The following is a 17,457-nucleotide window of genomic DNA, read 5'->3' on the forward strand; positions in this document are numbered from 1 at the left end:
CAGTTTGGTGATGACACTGAGGCATCACAGAGCAAAACCTGAATTAAATAAGCTGTCTAATTAACTAACAATTAAGGTAATATCTCACAAAACCAGAATAGTATTAAGACATGCTTCCCTTATTAGCACAAAGTGATTAACTGTAATACCAGTGTTTACTTAAACAAGTGCCTGAAGCAAAGCAGCAGGCTTTGTGAAATTATCTCTGCACCTTTCACCTTCCAGCAGGAGTTTTCTGGCCAGATGTAGATCCTGCTCATACCTACTCATATTTCTGCAGATTCTTCAGACCAATGAACAGTGGAAGCGGCAGGATGAGAATTATTCAGAATTAGGATCAGAATCTGTTCAGGCCACCAGCTGTGCTTTTCCACTTGCCTTGTTTGACATCAACAGACTAATCTTTTTGACTGGTATTAAAAATGATATTGTTCGTACTGCATGTTCACTGAAAAACTGCTACACTAGTAGTTTGTGCTGCTGCATACGTTATACCCTTATCCTCATTTAGAGCTCATAAATTTAAGAGCTATGAAATTAATGGGCCAGATCTTGAGTTCTGGCTTACAATCGTAAGAAATGCACCTTGATTCTGTACTGTGCCAGATTGGCCCTCTCACAATGGGTCACAGCAATGTGACATTCACTCTCTTTTATTCAAAGTACCCTCAGAAGCTGAAAGCACAGTCTAGGATAACTCAAAATGCCATTTCTCATGTCTATTCTTATTTTTTCAAAACCACACCTTATCAACCCGAAGTGCTACAATGGATTCTAATACACCAGGTACATATTCGCTCAAGTAGAGTTTGAACTGACATCCCCACGTGTGCCTTGCAGGGAAAGAGTGAAGAACTTTTTGTGCTCCTCTAAAATAAGGTAACTAGACAGAAATATTATCATGTCTGGCTCCGCTGCATTACTAAAGAAATAGTACATGCATAATAACATACAAGATAATTAAAATAAACAGAAAAATGTCCACAGAGGGTACACAGAAACAAGTGGTTGGCTATTGGAAGTGACCTTCAATCATCTACAGAGTTTTCAATCTCCAAATGTTAGGATAATTTCCTATGATTCTGTGTAGCAGATGGTCAGACAGGTTTCAGCCAATCCCTCAACTGTTCTACTATTGAAAGTAGTCAAGTATTCTTTAAAACTTAATAAGGTTGCTAAAATGTCTGCTAAATTTTTCACTGGATCTTTTCATACAAGACAGTGTTCTGGAAAAGTAGTGCCAAGTTATTAAAATACCTATAACCCTCATACAAGGATGTTGGTTAGCAACCAGCATAGAAGGCATTCTGAATTAAGAAACAACAACTGGCTAGACTGGAATACACAGAGTCAGTACCAGTAATGTTAATGTAAGTTTTGTTCCTTTAAGCCAGAGCAAACTGAGAAGCATTGAGACTAATAACACATCAGTAGGAGAGTATGTCAACTAGGTAAGATGCTGCTATGGAGGAACAACGGGCTATTAATTTATCTCTGCACTATATACAAATTATTTTGTCCTCCTTCCTGAAGCCAGAAATTTGGTATTATATATAACATATATAAATATATAAAAACAACCTAGTCAAGAAAGGACATCTCCTAATTTTCAGACATATGTTTCTTTGGTTTGTTCTCTATGAGACCTAACTAACCAGTGGTCCAGCTCAAGGTCTTCCATGTGCATACACCACACAGTCCATTTACAATGAACCCAGAGTGTTTCAGTACGTGGGAAAGCAAAGCTATATTATCACTGAAACACCTGGAGGCTGCCACCTGCTTTGCCAGGATTCACCGAGACTGAAGAATATGTGCAGGCACATAAATTTGTGTTTGTTTGAAGACATAGTAGAAAAAAGTATTTAGGGAATAAGGAAAAGCAGAAAGTAGGAAAGAATATTTGGAAATAAAGACTGGATGAAGCTTATATAATACTTGAGAGATTTAAAGTAACAATATCCAAACTTAGCAATGCTTTATAAAGAGTTTATGAGCTTCTTTACGTTTGTTATATATGCCTGCTCTTGTGCTTGCCTTTCCATATTGGTCTACTTCACTACTTAGAAGAGCACAATATTCTGTAATTGGAATATGTGTGTATACATATATGTATGCATACGTGCATCCCACCAGAAGCGTTCTAAGTATCTCCCCTCTCTCAGTCAGGCTCTACACTTTTGCCAGCAACTTGGGAGGTTCATAAATGTCAAGGGCTCGAGCATTAATGATGACAAAAGGTATTTTAACTGTGAACTTAAGACTTAATAGTTGTATAATTTTCTCTCTGCAAGGGGTCGGCAGGTGGTGACCCCTTCATCCAGCATGCTTTTTGGGAAGGAAGCTTCTATCCGCCCAGAAGTACAAAAGGAGCAGGATGTATAAAGGAGTTATTAGCTGGGCAGAGGAAGAAATGAGAACTTCTATTCATCCCATGACAGTATAAGAAGATGAAAGGAGTTGCTTTCTCAGTCACTGTTGAGGGCTCTGCAAGATCAGAGCTGCCATGCTGCTATAATGGAGCTTCCCTGCCAGCATAAGGACCTGTTGCAGAACACCACGGTGGCAGTCACAGCCAAGCTGTTTAATTATATCATCTGTTCAAATTCCATTCATATTTTTGGTACAGTAACATATCAATCTGTTCTGTGCCAGAATTAGCACATTTCCATAGCCTTCTCTCTGTAATGTGGTCCGTTTACAGCAGAAACTGACCACTGTTGCTCAGTGCTAAATTCTGCTTGGGAGGAAAAATAATGATGTTTTTTGAAAAGAAAACCAGAACAACAAAAAAAGAAACCTCTGGATAACAAACAGTGCAAAGTACTCAAGTATTAATAAACAACTTCTATCATAAAATCCCCTATTTTTAAGCCTCTCTGCTACTACAAAACATAACTTAATTGAATAATTTCAAGGTACGGCTTGACCATTTCAGTGATTTATTTATTTTCTTTCCTACAGACTGAGATCTTTAACCTGATCAGTGAAGTAAATGATTGTTCCATTTAGCACAAATTCCCTAGATTAATTCATTGCTCCCACTCTAATTAACTTAAGTTTGTGTACATTGAACTGCATTCTCACTCTGCTGCCTAGCCCCACATATGATTCTTTTTTGACTTTTCATTATTCAAACCCCACAAGTAAGCCTGGAAATTCTTCTTTCATAAGAATTTATATTCAGTTCAAAAATTAACACATGAACCAATGTTGCTGTTTTGTTCCCTCCAGAGAAAATGATCACTGCCCACAACCATTAAGATTCCTATAGTTTTTTCTGTTCTCATACATTAACAAACATCATGTATCTAAGTGTAACAAAGTATCAAATGTTTGCAAAATTCTCACTTAGATTACGTTATCCTTAAGTAATTTTCTTGTTCCTCACAGTTTTAAAAGCATATTAAATGTCAGAACCCTATTAGACATAACAACCCTTAACGCACACCAAGCTGATACAGTGCTGGGGTGCTTTTCACTAGCTATATTCAGCTTCCATTGACATTAGTCCCTCATGTGCATGCTCAGCACTTCTAAAATATCAGACTCCTTAAAGTCAGCTCTCCTTTTTTTTTTTTTTTTTTTTCTTTTTTTAAAGCCCTTCCAGGATGTAAATAATTAGATTTTACAGTCATTACTATTCTGTGCATACATAAATCGCCACTAGTCTTTCCAAATCTTCACACTGCACAGATTCATATATAGTAAGAAGTAATTCTATATTTGAAAGAAGATTATTAGAAGACACGTTATCTTGAGAATATGTATTTTTTTTAAAGATTATTAAACTGTTCCTAGGAAAATTAATTACAAACCAATAAAAATCACTAAAAATCAAAGGGTTTTTTATCATCAGTCCCAGTGAAAGAACACTGAACTCACTAGGCATTGATTCAAATACAACTAAGTCAATAGGAATCTTTCAATTGGCTTTCCGTTAAGCACTAAAGCCCAAGACCTGTGAAATATTCAAAAGAGAATCATAAATTCATTTATCCCAAGTCTGCAGTTTTTCCTCTAGTATGCTCACACACGGAACTCTGATCCTCTTTCCAGTTTGAGCTATTTCTGATCACTTGAAGGAAGGTCATTATACTTGCATAAATTAAAACTGTCCAGATATAACTTACACTAGAACCTAACAGAGTATGCTATTAAGGACCTGGTGCAGAAGAATACTGCATTTGTGTAAGAGAATGAGGGAGGGGAATACAAATAACAGTCCTTTACAATTGGCCAAACCCCCCCCCCCCCCCCCCAAAAAAAAAATAAAATAAAATCAAGGACTTCTGCAGAACCGTCTATGAACTTCAAGCTGAAAACTTGCACCACTTTACATCAATATTATTCTCCTTTGCACATAAATCAACAATTCATTTGGAGATACTCAATATTCCACTAATTCATGACAGATGAAGCATTTTCTATACAAAAACTAGATATAACCAAGAAAACAGGGAAACTAACTTTCTTCTCAGTCAAGCTAATCTTTGAATCAAAGTTGACACAAACTCACAAAACCTTTCAATTGACTTTGTCCATATCTTTCTCATGGAAGAAATTCACAATGAAAATGCTTTTCCTGCAATGCTTATTTTAATAGAGGTAATATATAAATACCTAGGACAAAGAGCACAAACTGAATTTATTCATGATCCACAACCCAATTTTCTGTAAGACATTCTGTATTTCCTCTCATAAGGCTTTTCACCTCAGTCATTAATCAGAACTCAACGATTTACAAACATTTTGAAAATCTAAATTCAATATTGATTAATGTATCGTGCTAGTAATACTCCATCCTTAGAATATTTAAAGCTAATTAACTGTGACATATATGGAAAATATTGTCTATCCTTAATCAGACTCGTTCAGGTAACATTATCTCATATTTTAAAATAGCTTTCCATGTTTTTTTTTTCCCCAGTACTATAATAATCCTTCTGGCTTTCACTTTCTCTACAGTACTTTCTTCTAATAATCTTAAATGGAATCACATAAAAAACAACCACAGTCTACACTGAGTTTAATGATTTTTTATTTTTGCGCTGGTAGAAATCTATCCTTTTTGCCTTCACTGGCAGAGCAAGTAATACTTGCACTGCATTTGAGAATGCCAGCATTATCAGCATTGCCAGAATGACTTTTTAGCCCTTTGAGCCCTTTGTCTAATTCTACTTTGTTCCTCACTACAGAAAAGTTAAAAATTAGAGGCTTCAACAGCACAGTGCTTGTGAAAGACAATGACATACATACATGTATCTGCTTTTCTGTCTAATGACTTGGAAGAAGAGAAATAAAACCAAGATAGGTATGGGATTCACTGACAGAATTATACCAGGGCTTTACAAGTGGGTGAAAAAGCCAAGCACAGAAGTGCATATGGTAATTAATGGAAGACCATGTTAACAAGCTGCCACCTTTATCCTTTTAGAATGGAAATGGCTACAGATCAAGCCAAAAAAGGGGAGAAAAAAGGAGGATTACAGCAATTCTCAGAGATATTTGTCCTTCTAACTGTCAACAGAAGAAAGTAGAGAAACAGTCAACCCAACTTTCAGACACAATACCTACACCTACTTGAACTAGCTCTTCCAACAGAAACTGCAACAGGAAACCACTTAAACAAAAGGCAAGTGAAGGCTGAGAATGCAAACCTCTGCATACATGGGTAACTAAATCGTATTAACACCCCTTTCTTGAAGAGCAGGGATGCACGCCTACTATATGCACAACTACTCTTTTACATCTAGGCTGCTACAATACACGCGATGCTTTATAGTAAACTATCCTGGAATTTAAAATACTTGTGCTGGAGCTGCTAAACATTTGGTAGCAATACAGAATATGCTTTTTTGTGATGTTTCTCCTATTAACAATTGTTATCTGGGGAGATTAAATGATCACTTAAAGTAAATGTGTTTCTAATTTAACATTACAACTGTGATTGAGATGATCAAGTAGCAAATTTCCAAATCAGAATTTGTTATGAGCTTGATTTCACTATTAGGTCTACATCATTTTTAAGTAGACAAAATAATAAAGTTGGAAAGCACACAATAGAGTACCATAACCACAGAGTACCAGACCTGTAATTTCCTTTTTCACTGTTAAAATGAAGGAAGTTACGAGGAAGTTCCCTCATAGTATTGCTCTGAAATGCCCCAAACAAGCACCCATCTCAACTTGATAGTTCAGACTATGACTTACATTATTTAACTCAAAGCAACAGTTGCAAACCTTCTTTTGAATGGCACAACCTTCCCATGGTTCTTACAACAGTTAGTTGAATACAGCTAGTGTCAGGTTCTAAAAAAGTCAATTCCAATAATTTATTTTTCAAGTATAACATATTACACGAGTCTCTCTACTTATTTCTTTTTCTTCATTTTTACAACTATGATGCTTCACAACATCATCACAGAAAAGCCCATAGTTCTACTGACTAAAATATGATTCATGTTGTCAGGCACTGCAAGTATTTTTGAAAATGTTGACTTTAAACTTTCTCTTGAATACTATTCTTATTTGAAATACACTCTCAGATATTTCATCCTATCAGTTTTCCCCGCTTTATTTAACAGTGATTAAAAAAAAAAATAAAAAATCTTCCCAGATGTCAAGATTTCAGGTCAATCCCATAGTGCCTCCATTGTAGAGAGAACAAAGAGAAGGTACCCTCAGAAGGTCAGGCCTTGTTCTAAGGAACTTTCTCTATAGTTGCCATGGATTTTGCTCTGAACCACAGAGGGTTTAAAAGAGATTCTCAAAGACTGGCAAAGACAGAGGAGGCCATGATCACCTCACAGATTAAGACACTTAAAGTAGTTTCAAAAGACTGATGAAAGATAAACAACACTTTTCTCTCTGTCTCTACTAAGCTGATAACTTTTCTGAAAACATGAAACTCTACTATTCTTGTATTTATACTATCTGTTTCTCCAGCACGGGTTTTAAAAAAGTTACATGAGTAAAAGCAACACTTATGATGAAGCAATAATTTTTGCATTTTGAACTCCAACTCATAATTAATGAATCTAATATTCTGTTTTAAAACAGAAAACAAGAGTTCAACAGAAGATTGCACACATTTTATCATTTTGGTAGACTTAAGGTATAGTAAATCTACAAGAAATGCATTCCTTCATGAGCAAATGATAAAGATAATATTATGAGATGAAAGCACCACTGTTCTCCACAATGAGTGGAATTGGTCTCAGGTTGTAAAGGAATGGAGAAATGATAGTTAAGCACCTGATATTTGACATGACTTAGGAAAACAATCTTTTGTGCTTTGTTCACACTTTTAAACCAAGATTTTACAGCACCAGCCAGATGTTTGTCCATGTGTTTCAATGTAAGAGAAGATTATAAGCAACATCTGATTTATATTTAAGGCCTTCTTTCATTGTTTCATTGTAAATAAATAACTACATAAGCCACCTTGGTCCATAATGCAAGAGTGCCTTTACAGAAAAACAAGCGTGGGAAGACTGAATACCATTACTTCTCTCTTATTTTGAAAATGATCACCGCAGAATGTTTTCTGAGGGTAAAAGTGTAATTGGTTATAGATCAATAAGTAATTTCATTCAAAAGGAACCATTCCATTTCAGAAAATAGTGAGATTCTTAAGTTAAAATTGTCCTAATGCATTTAACAAATTTGAGACTAATCTAAACAACAACATTTTATATTGCCCTCATTATGTTTATCACAACTGATCATTTATTTATGTTGCCATAAAAATCCAGATGCTTTCAATTTTGATTGCTAGTTATTTGCTTTAGGGCAGCTGAAATCACTTTTTCAGACTTCCTAGCTCAACAATATTGCTTTCTGCTTACAATTTATCATCACAATGCAACAGTGAAATCAGAGGATAAATTCTAGTATTAACAGAAAGCACAGTCAATTGTGATATGCTGTATTTCCATCAGAAGATTCCAGATTGTATCCTCCAGAATTAATGCAACTACTTCTGATGTTGCTAAATTTCATTAAATGCAATTAGACTCAATAAGTTGCTATATCCACACATACGTCGCCATATGATTTTTTAATTAAAAGTCATATGAAGTAGAACTATGTAGAGTAAAAGGTGTATTGACAATATCTAATATCCTTTACAGGATTGTATGCTATAAGCCATGATCGTCTAATTCACTACTGACCTGCAAATATTCAGACTCACATTAAAATAAAACACATTTTTAAAACAAACCCACAAATATAAGAACAATTGAGATGTGAACAAATAGAAGCATTTTTTAGAAATACTCACAATGTGCAGCTCTAAATAGTCTCCAAGCCCAGTAGAACTGTCCACTCGTACCAACACAGCTTCTTTTTGAACAGTACTAAACCCTATTGCCAATCTGTCTGCGCGAGTGCTTGGGCGATCATTCGGAGGCCATGTGTAAGTGATTTGTCCACCACCTTTGCTAAAGATATACGTTGTTCCCGCTGTAAAGCAGAAATAAAAGAGAATTAATTCACTCTTGTCAATGCAAATCCAGAAGAAAAAGACATGCCTTATCAAATATTTGAACTTCAAGGGGTCTTCATCTCTGAAAGTTTTGATCAAGCTAAATATTAGTGCATTTCATAGAATAGAGCATAGCTGCACATACAGTGATTTAAAATACCGTGGCTCTGATTCAGAAATGTGTTTATATTCAAAACAGCTTTTAAGCATATGCTTGACGTTAAGAATACATCTTTGTGATGTTCAGAATAAATAAGAATTGAACAAATTGTTTTCCCAAGTTGGGCCTGTGTGGAGAAGAAATCAAGTAATTCCAGTTATCTCCGCAGCTCCAGATATCAACCTCGTTTACACAATGAAAATGATACACTGTGTATGTTATGTCATCTTGCTTAGCAAAACAAGACATTAACAAATACAGGCAGATAAGAATTTATCTGAGGTTTATCATCTTTTGACAGATGGGGATAACAAATGGAAGGGTGAGAACATACTTTACATGTCATGTCAGGACAAAAAGTTATCAGTCTACAACCTAAGTAATAGCTTACTTGCATAATGCTCAATGAGTGGAAATCTTCACACATTATTCCCAGTGCACACACACAGAATCTATGATTTGTTTCAAACAAGTGTAGTAACTCTTACACCTCTTAACACTCAGGCTGCTTAACTTCATCACCAGTATACTTCCTATGAACTAAAAGAGCAGCACATCTGGATATGTGCCATTTAAAACCTCTATCCTTAAAAAAGCATACAGCATACAAACTATGCACACACTTGATCTTTCATTTATGAAGTTGCCATAGGCTGGTAAACATGTAGGGAGAAACAAAGCATAGTCAATATGAATGTCTAGTTCTACTAGCTGTTGTAAGCTGGCACTCCATCTGGATGCCCTTAATTTTGTTAAATGTAACTCTGCTTAATCCACCGAGTATTGTCAGAACACTTTTTCCCACAGTCACATACAGAGTAAGTACGTAATAGCATAGTTGTCTTTTTCTTAGCTTCTTAGATTGCCCAAAATTTTGTGAACATAGAAAAGAACTGAAAAAGCCTTTCTATGAGCAGTGAAGGAGTGGTGTAACCATGCAACGTTTCTTGCTTTCACTGTTAAATTTTGTATCTCCACTGCTGACTGAAACTGCTTTGAGTCAGTCTTGAAGCAAAAAGTTCTCTTGGCCTTTTTGAAAAGATACTGTTTATTTATTTCTATCATCAATTTACTTCATGGAATTACCTACTCACTATATTTGTGGTTTTTTTCCAGTACAGTGCCATCAATTTGTGATATTTAAGCACTACACATAGTACTTAAAACTTGTAAAGCTCAATTTACATTAACAATCTTGCAAGATTTCACTGTACTTCAAATAAACCTCTTAGCTTTTTTCTTGATTGCAAAATACCATGTGTTGTAGGAAAACTTGTCAGCACTCTCTAGCAAAGACAGATGCAACAACAGATCTATCATCTCAGGTTCAACTTATGCTAGAAGAGAAATCAAGGCTATTCATCTTTTTAAAGAGTTATGCCAAAGCAGGAAAGGTAAGGGCTGGGACATAAAAAGGCTTGGCAATGTACGTGGACAAAGAGTGTCTGGTTTAGGAATGCTTAAAAACAAACCCAACATCCTGCTGTTCCATCTCTGCATTCCCCAATTTCAGCGATCTGAAACACACAGCCACCCATTGCAGGCAATTCAAGGCTGAATCTCCAGTTCTAGAACATCCCAAAACAAAGATAAATGAGATGGGTAATACCACTCTTGCTGGTTTCAGAGTTCTCTTTGCAGCTGATATTGACCTAAACTCGAGCCAGTTAGGAATGATGGATTTTGGATCTTTATATGTGCATGTCACATTGCTATCTCCAGCGAAAGAATGTATTTCATGTTGCTAAGGAATTGATACAAAGCTCACTAAAAACAGTGGCAGCCTTTCTGTTGACTTCATAAAGTATCGTATAATAGCTTCATTCCTGGTCTGATAAGAAACAAAATAAGAAAGCTAAGAAAAAAAAATATCTCCTTATGTCTCACTGTCACTAAAGATACTGTTAAGAGTAGTATGAAAGATTCAAGTGAGAGGGCATAATTCTCCTTTTCTTGGTTGTAACAGATATGTTTAATTAATACAAAAGACAAAGAATATGCCTGCCAAGTGACAGTGGAATCATATTGAATACCATGACCTAGAAGTCTCCAGATCGATGACAGACTCTGTTGTTTATATCGTCAGAGAATCTTTGTGGCAAATTTTTGCTAAATGCTGCCCTTGGAATAAACAAATAAATAGCAGTTCCATACTGCTGCTGCGTTGCTGCCAAGCTCAGTGTTAGGAGAGCTGCAAAATCTAGCTGTACATCTTATGCTATGTAGAACTAACATTAACATTTAAAAAGTTATCTTTTATCCATAAAAAGATGTAGCTGATCGTTTTCATGTCGAAGCTTTCCCCTAATTATAACAGACCATTTTGTAGCTCCTCATACTATCCGTGTGTTTGGTAGCAGGCTAATTAACCCATGTTGATGAATGCAGATTTGCCTTTGTCTAAACTATACAGGGAGTCATGTTCTTTGAATTTCCTGTATTAATTATGGAAAAAAAAAATTGGGTCAGAAGCCATTTGAGAATAGGTCCTCTAGTGTTTATGTTTCAAGAAAGACAAATATAATAATGTAAAATTTATTATGCTGGGATTGATCTCCACTTATGGTCTGACCTCCCATTAACTATTAAAAGCCAAAAACTATTGTTCAAAAGCACCCTGCTTACGATCAATTTAATATGTGAAGCAACAACAGCTGAAACCTAATTCACTTGCTCCATAAAGGCTTTTATTCTCTCTAAGAAACTTTATAACGTCTCTACAATTCTTTCATAACATTGTCACTAAAAAATCAGCCACCTTCCTTTCCTCTTTTAGCTTGTTGCACCGGGTTATTGGGGATTTATCATCTCCAGAGAACTGGAAGCGACTGATTTAGAAAGTCAAGAAAAGCAATACAACCAGCACAGTACCTTTAAGCGGGAAACTTTTAACTTGTTTGGTTAATATCCTTCAGCCACAGATCCTACTGAGTTACTTCTTATGTGTCCATGCATCTACAAAATGTTTAGGGATAAAATGCTCATAAAGCTCTTTGAAATTCATAACCCTGAATGTATGGTTCCTATTCTAACGAACTGCCGTTGGTCAAGACACAGTAATGGATTTTAATGGCCTGAGTCTCTCAGATCTTATTTGTTTGCAAAATTCATCTTTATGAAACAGTGTGTTCATTTCAGTACAGCCTGGCAGCAAGTCAATGACATCTGCTTACCTACACAGTATTAAGCAGACAAATATTTTCTTTAGTACCTATTTACTGTATTCAAATGCTGTATATGACTGCAAAGCCTTTCAATATTTATTACTCTGAAATCACATCTGATGTAGTTTAATAGTTTTCTCAAATCAACAGCTTTCTACCTTCCTCACGTTCATCTCAACGTTATGTTTAAGAAATACTGCACCAAAGGGTAATTCATACAATTCAATTGCTCCCATGTAGTGTCAGTAACTTAAAGCTTATTTTCAACAAAAAAATGGCAGGTTTAAAGATGCTAAGTGAGAGTGATAATTTTATTGAGGTTTGGACCTCAGCAAACTATGATGCTACCACACTCTGCAACTGGAAAACAAAAGACTAAAGCCTGTAAATGTCAATAATGAAAAGTTTTCATTCCCTTTTCATTAATAGCAAAGTAGTTTTCATTTTATAAAAACATACAAAGCATAAACATTACTGGTTATATCAAGCAATTGCTCAATAATGTAATTTCCTTCTTTCTATGCATTATCAGTATTTACCTCATTCTAGGCTAAACTGTGAACCCCTTTCATTCCCACTGGTAAGTAATTACTTCCATTGAAAAACCTGCTGAACCCAGTGAGACCATTTATGCAGGCTACTGTTAATTACCAGGAATGAAGAATTTACAATACAAATCTACCCGCAAACATATGCAGAAACATCTATATGGAAGCATTAATCACACTTGCCACGTTCAGGGAAGCCAGTAAGTCTCCACTTAATACTTTTCATACCTTCAACTACATATTTTCATCCTGCCCACTACTGAACTTAAAATTGCAAAGATTTCCATATGCGTATTTTTACTCATTTCTAATGTAAGTAAAATACACGTTTATATATACTTATATAAACTTCTGAGTCTAATGTGACCTTGCCAGAGGTAGAGTGCGTTAAAAACAATTCTGTGTGTTTCTTCTTGGGCTCTGATAGGCAATTAATTATTTACACTGAACAGAGAATAAAAGCCACAGTGCTGAGGGGAGGTGGGAACAGCCATTAGGGTTAAAACATGGGAAAAGCTACTAAGAGAAGTATTCCAAACTAAAGATTAGATTCAATTGAACACTTCCTGAAAGCCTCCTCATGCTACACTCTCTACCCTCTCAGCAGGAAGCTGAATGTGGATTGTAACCACTCTGCTTTAACAATTACACGAGGCTACTCTAAACACTGGATGGGAAAGAAGTTTTTCAAATGGATCATCACCTGCAGCCCTCCAAAAACCTTGCATAGTTCTAAGAGTGTCCTTTTCTGGCCAGTGTCTCTCAGACTCCTTAATAACATAGTCTCAAATTGTATTTAAAATGTACCTTTGTCCACAATTATCTTGGCAAACCTTAGAAGGTTATCGTTCTCCTGAAAACTCAGTGAATCTCAAAATAACTTTTAACTCCATGGATTGGTTCTTAAACCAATCTGTCTGCTTGCTATAACTGCGACAATCACTTGCAGTCTTACCATGCTGATACGCACTGTAGACTCTAAGTTCACAAGCATTTCTCAGTACTTGTGTTACCTCATTTGATTTCCCATTCTACCAGACTAACTGCAAGAAGACTCACTGACCAAACCTGCCTTTACAAAGAGTGTTGGTGGGTTTGGTTGTGAATATCTTGTGATCTCATCTTGCCACTTCTGGTAAAGACACTGAAGAAAATAAAGAACTGGAAATTGACAGCTGCGTAGCATCCGCCTTCTGCAACACACAGATTTCCCTATGCTATGGAAAAGCTTCAAAACTCAATTTTTCATTAAGAGAAACTGGGACCATACCATGTGTACAGCAACTGCTGCCAGTTCAACCTTCAAACTTCCAGCAATGCCTGTGATACTAATTTACCATCCGCATAGCTTAATATTGCACCATGTGTAATCTAGCAATGGTGTCTATTTCACAGCGTGAAATGGGTCTTAAAAGCTATGGTCAAGAATTTTCACCCAGACAACAGTCAGAAGAGGATGACTTCTACAAGCTCGTCACTTGAAGTAACTAATTAAAAGAAACAAACAAACAAAGCAGCATCCACAGTATGTACAAGATGCTGAAGCAGAAGAGCCACCAACTCATTTCTGCTGGCATCTTACAGTCAGTGCTGATATTAAACAGAAAAGACAAAGCCTTCTTGACACGCTGAAACCATGCTATGTAGCTATTAATTCAAACACAACTTCATATTATAGCAACAAGACTTTCTTCCCAGACCACTACAGACACAATTTTACTTTATCAGATCCTACAATGGTTTTCACCACGTTACATCCAAGGTTTGACAGGAATCTATAAAACAGGGCTGAGCATGGGTTATTACATTCAGCCATTCACAAGGGCTGTCTCCAAGTAAAGGTCTAGGTGATAGCAGAACAGTCTCAAGTCAAACTGAGCATCCTGGCCTTTGCAGTGACATTTACTGCAGACTCAAGGCAGTAATACAGAAGCAAAGTCCTTTCCTCAGACCAGAATTGTTGCTGTAAGAAGCTTAATCGGCTTTAGCTCTATGGTCCCCACCTACACATGCACCAAGAAAACTAAGACAAACCAAAACAAACACTTCTTTTCTACTCCTCCTTTCCTCTGATCTGTGGTAATAGTATCTGAACATCAGCATCACCTAGTAGAAGTCTGTAGGTGACAAAATAGCACTCTGACTTGTCTAAAATGTCTACAGTCTTTCCACAATTTGACTTTCTTTCTGGCAACAGATTTGACTGAAAGCAGTGGTCAACCTGACACCGGCCACTGGCTTGACTGACCTATTTGTATTTGCCTTTGCACTTCAACCACTGGGACTGAAGCTTGGTCTGATTTCAGATGTCTCTCTGCATTTGCTGAGAGCTAATGAAAAAATGTTCCACTAGGTTAAGTCACAGTATCTCTACCAAAGATACAAGTTGGAAATGTTTTTCCATGCAGGAAGGTTGTCAAACTTATTTAAAACACTGTAAATGCTGAAGGTGCTTTGCAAATACATGCTCTGTTTCAGAGTTTGTGCTTTATATCACTTAATTTATAATTAAGTGGAGAAACAAAAACATTTCAGTCACAACGAAGCAAAGAAATTGCTTTTGTAATCTTATTTCCTCAGTTTCAAAACTGAAGTCCTTGTGTGCTCAAAATAAAGTTTCTCTGTGGAAGATAAGCTTATATAGTTGTGCAGACTGTCTGCTCTTCTTGTTCATCCTCCACCAATTTTTCAATCCAACAGTCAAGCTCAGCCAAAACAGACAGAGAGGTAGGCAGAAATCTCAAGCAAAATTTTATCTTTGATGAAAATCAATAACTGAGTTGAAGAGAAATCTGCAGAACTCAACCACTATTCTTCTTTCTTGTCAATAGCCTGCAGGGACCTTCACAGTTGTGCATCTGTAGGCCAGTCTATACACTCAGCATGCTGTGCTAGCCAGACAATGGTGCCCATGTATAAATGATCAGCATCTTTCCTCCTCTGGGAAGAAAGATCTCCTGGGTTCTTGCAAAGAGTGTGTAACCTTTGGGAAACAAAGCAGAATTCTATGAGGAAATCAGGATTCATTACTTTTGCTGGTCTTGGAACAACATGTTCAAATTCCAAGCCAAAATACTTATCTACAATGAGGATACCTAGCTCTATTGATTTTAATTATGTCACTAAGGGAAAAATATCTGAAACTTGTGAGCAATGATGATCCAGCAGATATGAAATCCCATAAAGAACATCCTTTCTGTAGCCTTGCATTAGGACTAGAGATTTGAATTGCTCTTACCACCATAAATAATAAAAAGGGTTAAAATCAAATATTCAAGGAATTTAAAGGATTTTCCAATTGCAGTGAGATTCAAATATATTCATTCACATCAAATAGCATCTTATGCCTTCAATGACCCATTGATTTAGAATAGATCACTTAACGGGAGTAAAGTACTACTCAGTATGAGTAGGCATATTAAACTTTCAATTTAAATGTGCTTTCAATTGTGTCTAAAGCGAATAAAATTTTGAGAAAGTCCTCAGCAAAGCAAGAGCCAGCTAAAATGACTCCTAACAGGATACAGAAATTGGGGTATCTGTTCATCTGACTTCCTAACAAAACAGGAATCAATTTCAAGAACAACAATAGAGTTGGTAGCAGTTAGGCTCCAAGTCTGTAAAATTATTTTGATTATCTTAAAAACATTCTCAGTAAAAAAAAAGTCTGTTTTGTTCCTCTCGTTGTGCTCATTCACATGAAAACTATTATTTCTTTTATGAAAGGGTACAGACTTTCTAAAGAAAACCTGACACAATCGGTAGAAGATAATTATTGTTCTTCCCCAGAATATCTTAGTATCTTAGGTTTTTGTGGGGTTTTTTTGTTTTTTTTTTTACTGACTGCCTATTCCTTACTTTCCCAGTATGAAAGTCTGTTCAGAATGAACTTACAACATTTCTGCATGAAATATAAGCCAAGAAATTCCCCAGTATTGCCTCATATATTTATGTAATGTGGGCGGTTAGCAAATGACATACGTCTGAAATCAAATCCTGATTTAAATGTCAGACTGCAGTCAACAGGGAACGTTTTTATCCACTGTTACTCCATTAAAGGTAAAAAGAATACAACGTATCAGCTTCTGGAAACTTGCCAAAAAAAGTCAGTGGGGAAATTAGAAATCAAATGTCTATAAGAAAAACAAAGGTTTTATTCCTCCAACAACCTTACAGTCAACATATAGTTAAGGATAAATTTCTCGAATAACATATAGAAAAGTGGAAATTGTGTTGCTGAAAAATGCATAAGAGAAGGCAATGAGATGAAAAATATTTTTGGGTAAACAGAATGTAAAGGCATTATCAGACTGAAGAATGAAATTAGTAAACTCAGGTAGTGCTGAGGTCAACAGGAGTGCTCTGGTCTGAAATCCCTCACATTAGAAAATGTCAGGGCCCTAGACTTCAATTTAACCACAGTTACATTAATTTCCATTCCAATGCACAGACTGGGTGGGCACTAATTTGCTTCTTATGGTTTATTAGTTGTGTATACAGTCAAAGAGATTGTAGTTAAAGGGCTGGTTAGCTGAAGGGATTTGTGACAGGATGCAGAAACTAGGACATTAGCTGAAACGCTGTGCAGGTCGATGCAGACCAAATGTTGCTACCATCTGTTGGTGGCCTATGTGAAATCATTCAGTGATTCCAGTCCAGGGGCCTTACAGCATCAATTGGAAATTAGCAATAGTTAAAAATACTGTAAGTCAAGTAAGTGGAGATAAGAGTTTTCAAGTTTGCTGACTCAACTGGGATGCCTTCAAGTTCAGATCAGGATCTGTGCAGATCTCACACACAGTGAGTTCTGTATAGATGTGCATACGCACCAAAAGTCAGTAGAATAAAACCTGAAATCCAATTTGAGGCTTGTCAAAATTTCAACAAAACTTTTCAGATTTCAAAGATATAATAACAATTCATGAATTCAGGCAAATTATCTGAAGTTATGTTATTATTCAAGCACCTATCTCAGTGTCCTTGTTTTCAGAAGTGTTACAGTATTTCTGCTGACCTTTAAAAAACAGACCTGAGTCCTTTAAATAGAGAAACCGACCAAAGGTTTGAGAAAGCTGGCCTTCAGTTATTTGATTA

At 36.1% G+C, this 17,457-nt stretch overlaps 1 protein-coding gene across 50 annotated transcripts in view; it reads right to left on the reverse strand.

Annotated features, from left to right (window-relative positions):
* Positions 1 to 17,457, reverse strand: part of NRXN1 (neurexin 1) — a 607,983-nt gene that overhangs the window by 186,133 nt on the left and 404,393 nt on the right. For all 50 annotated transcript variants that reach the window (XM_085541060.1, XM_085541047.1, XM_085541037.1 and 47 more), the window contains one exon: positions 8,288 to 8,469. In XM_085541060.1, coding sequence (XP_085397186.1) covers positions 8,288 to 8,469 — 182 coding nt within the window. The remainder of the gene's footprint in view (positions 1 to 8,287; positions 8,470 to 17,457) is intronic.

This window comes from Coturnix japonica, chromosome 3 (genome assembly GCF_054131305.1).
Source record: "Coturnix japonica strain WE chromosome 3, WE-NBRP24, whole genome shotgun sequence".
NCBI classification, from domain to species: domain Eukaryota; kingdom Metazoa; phylum Chordata; class Aves; order Galliformes; family Phasianidae; genus Coturnix; species Coturnix japonica.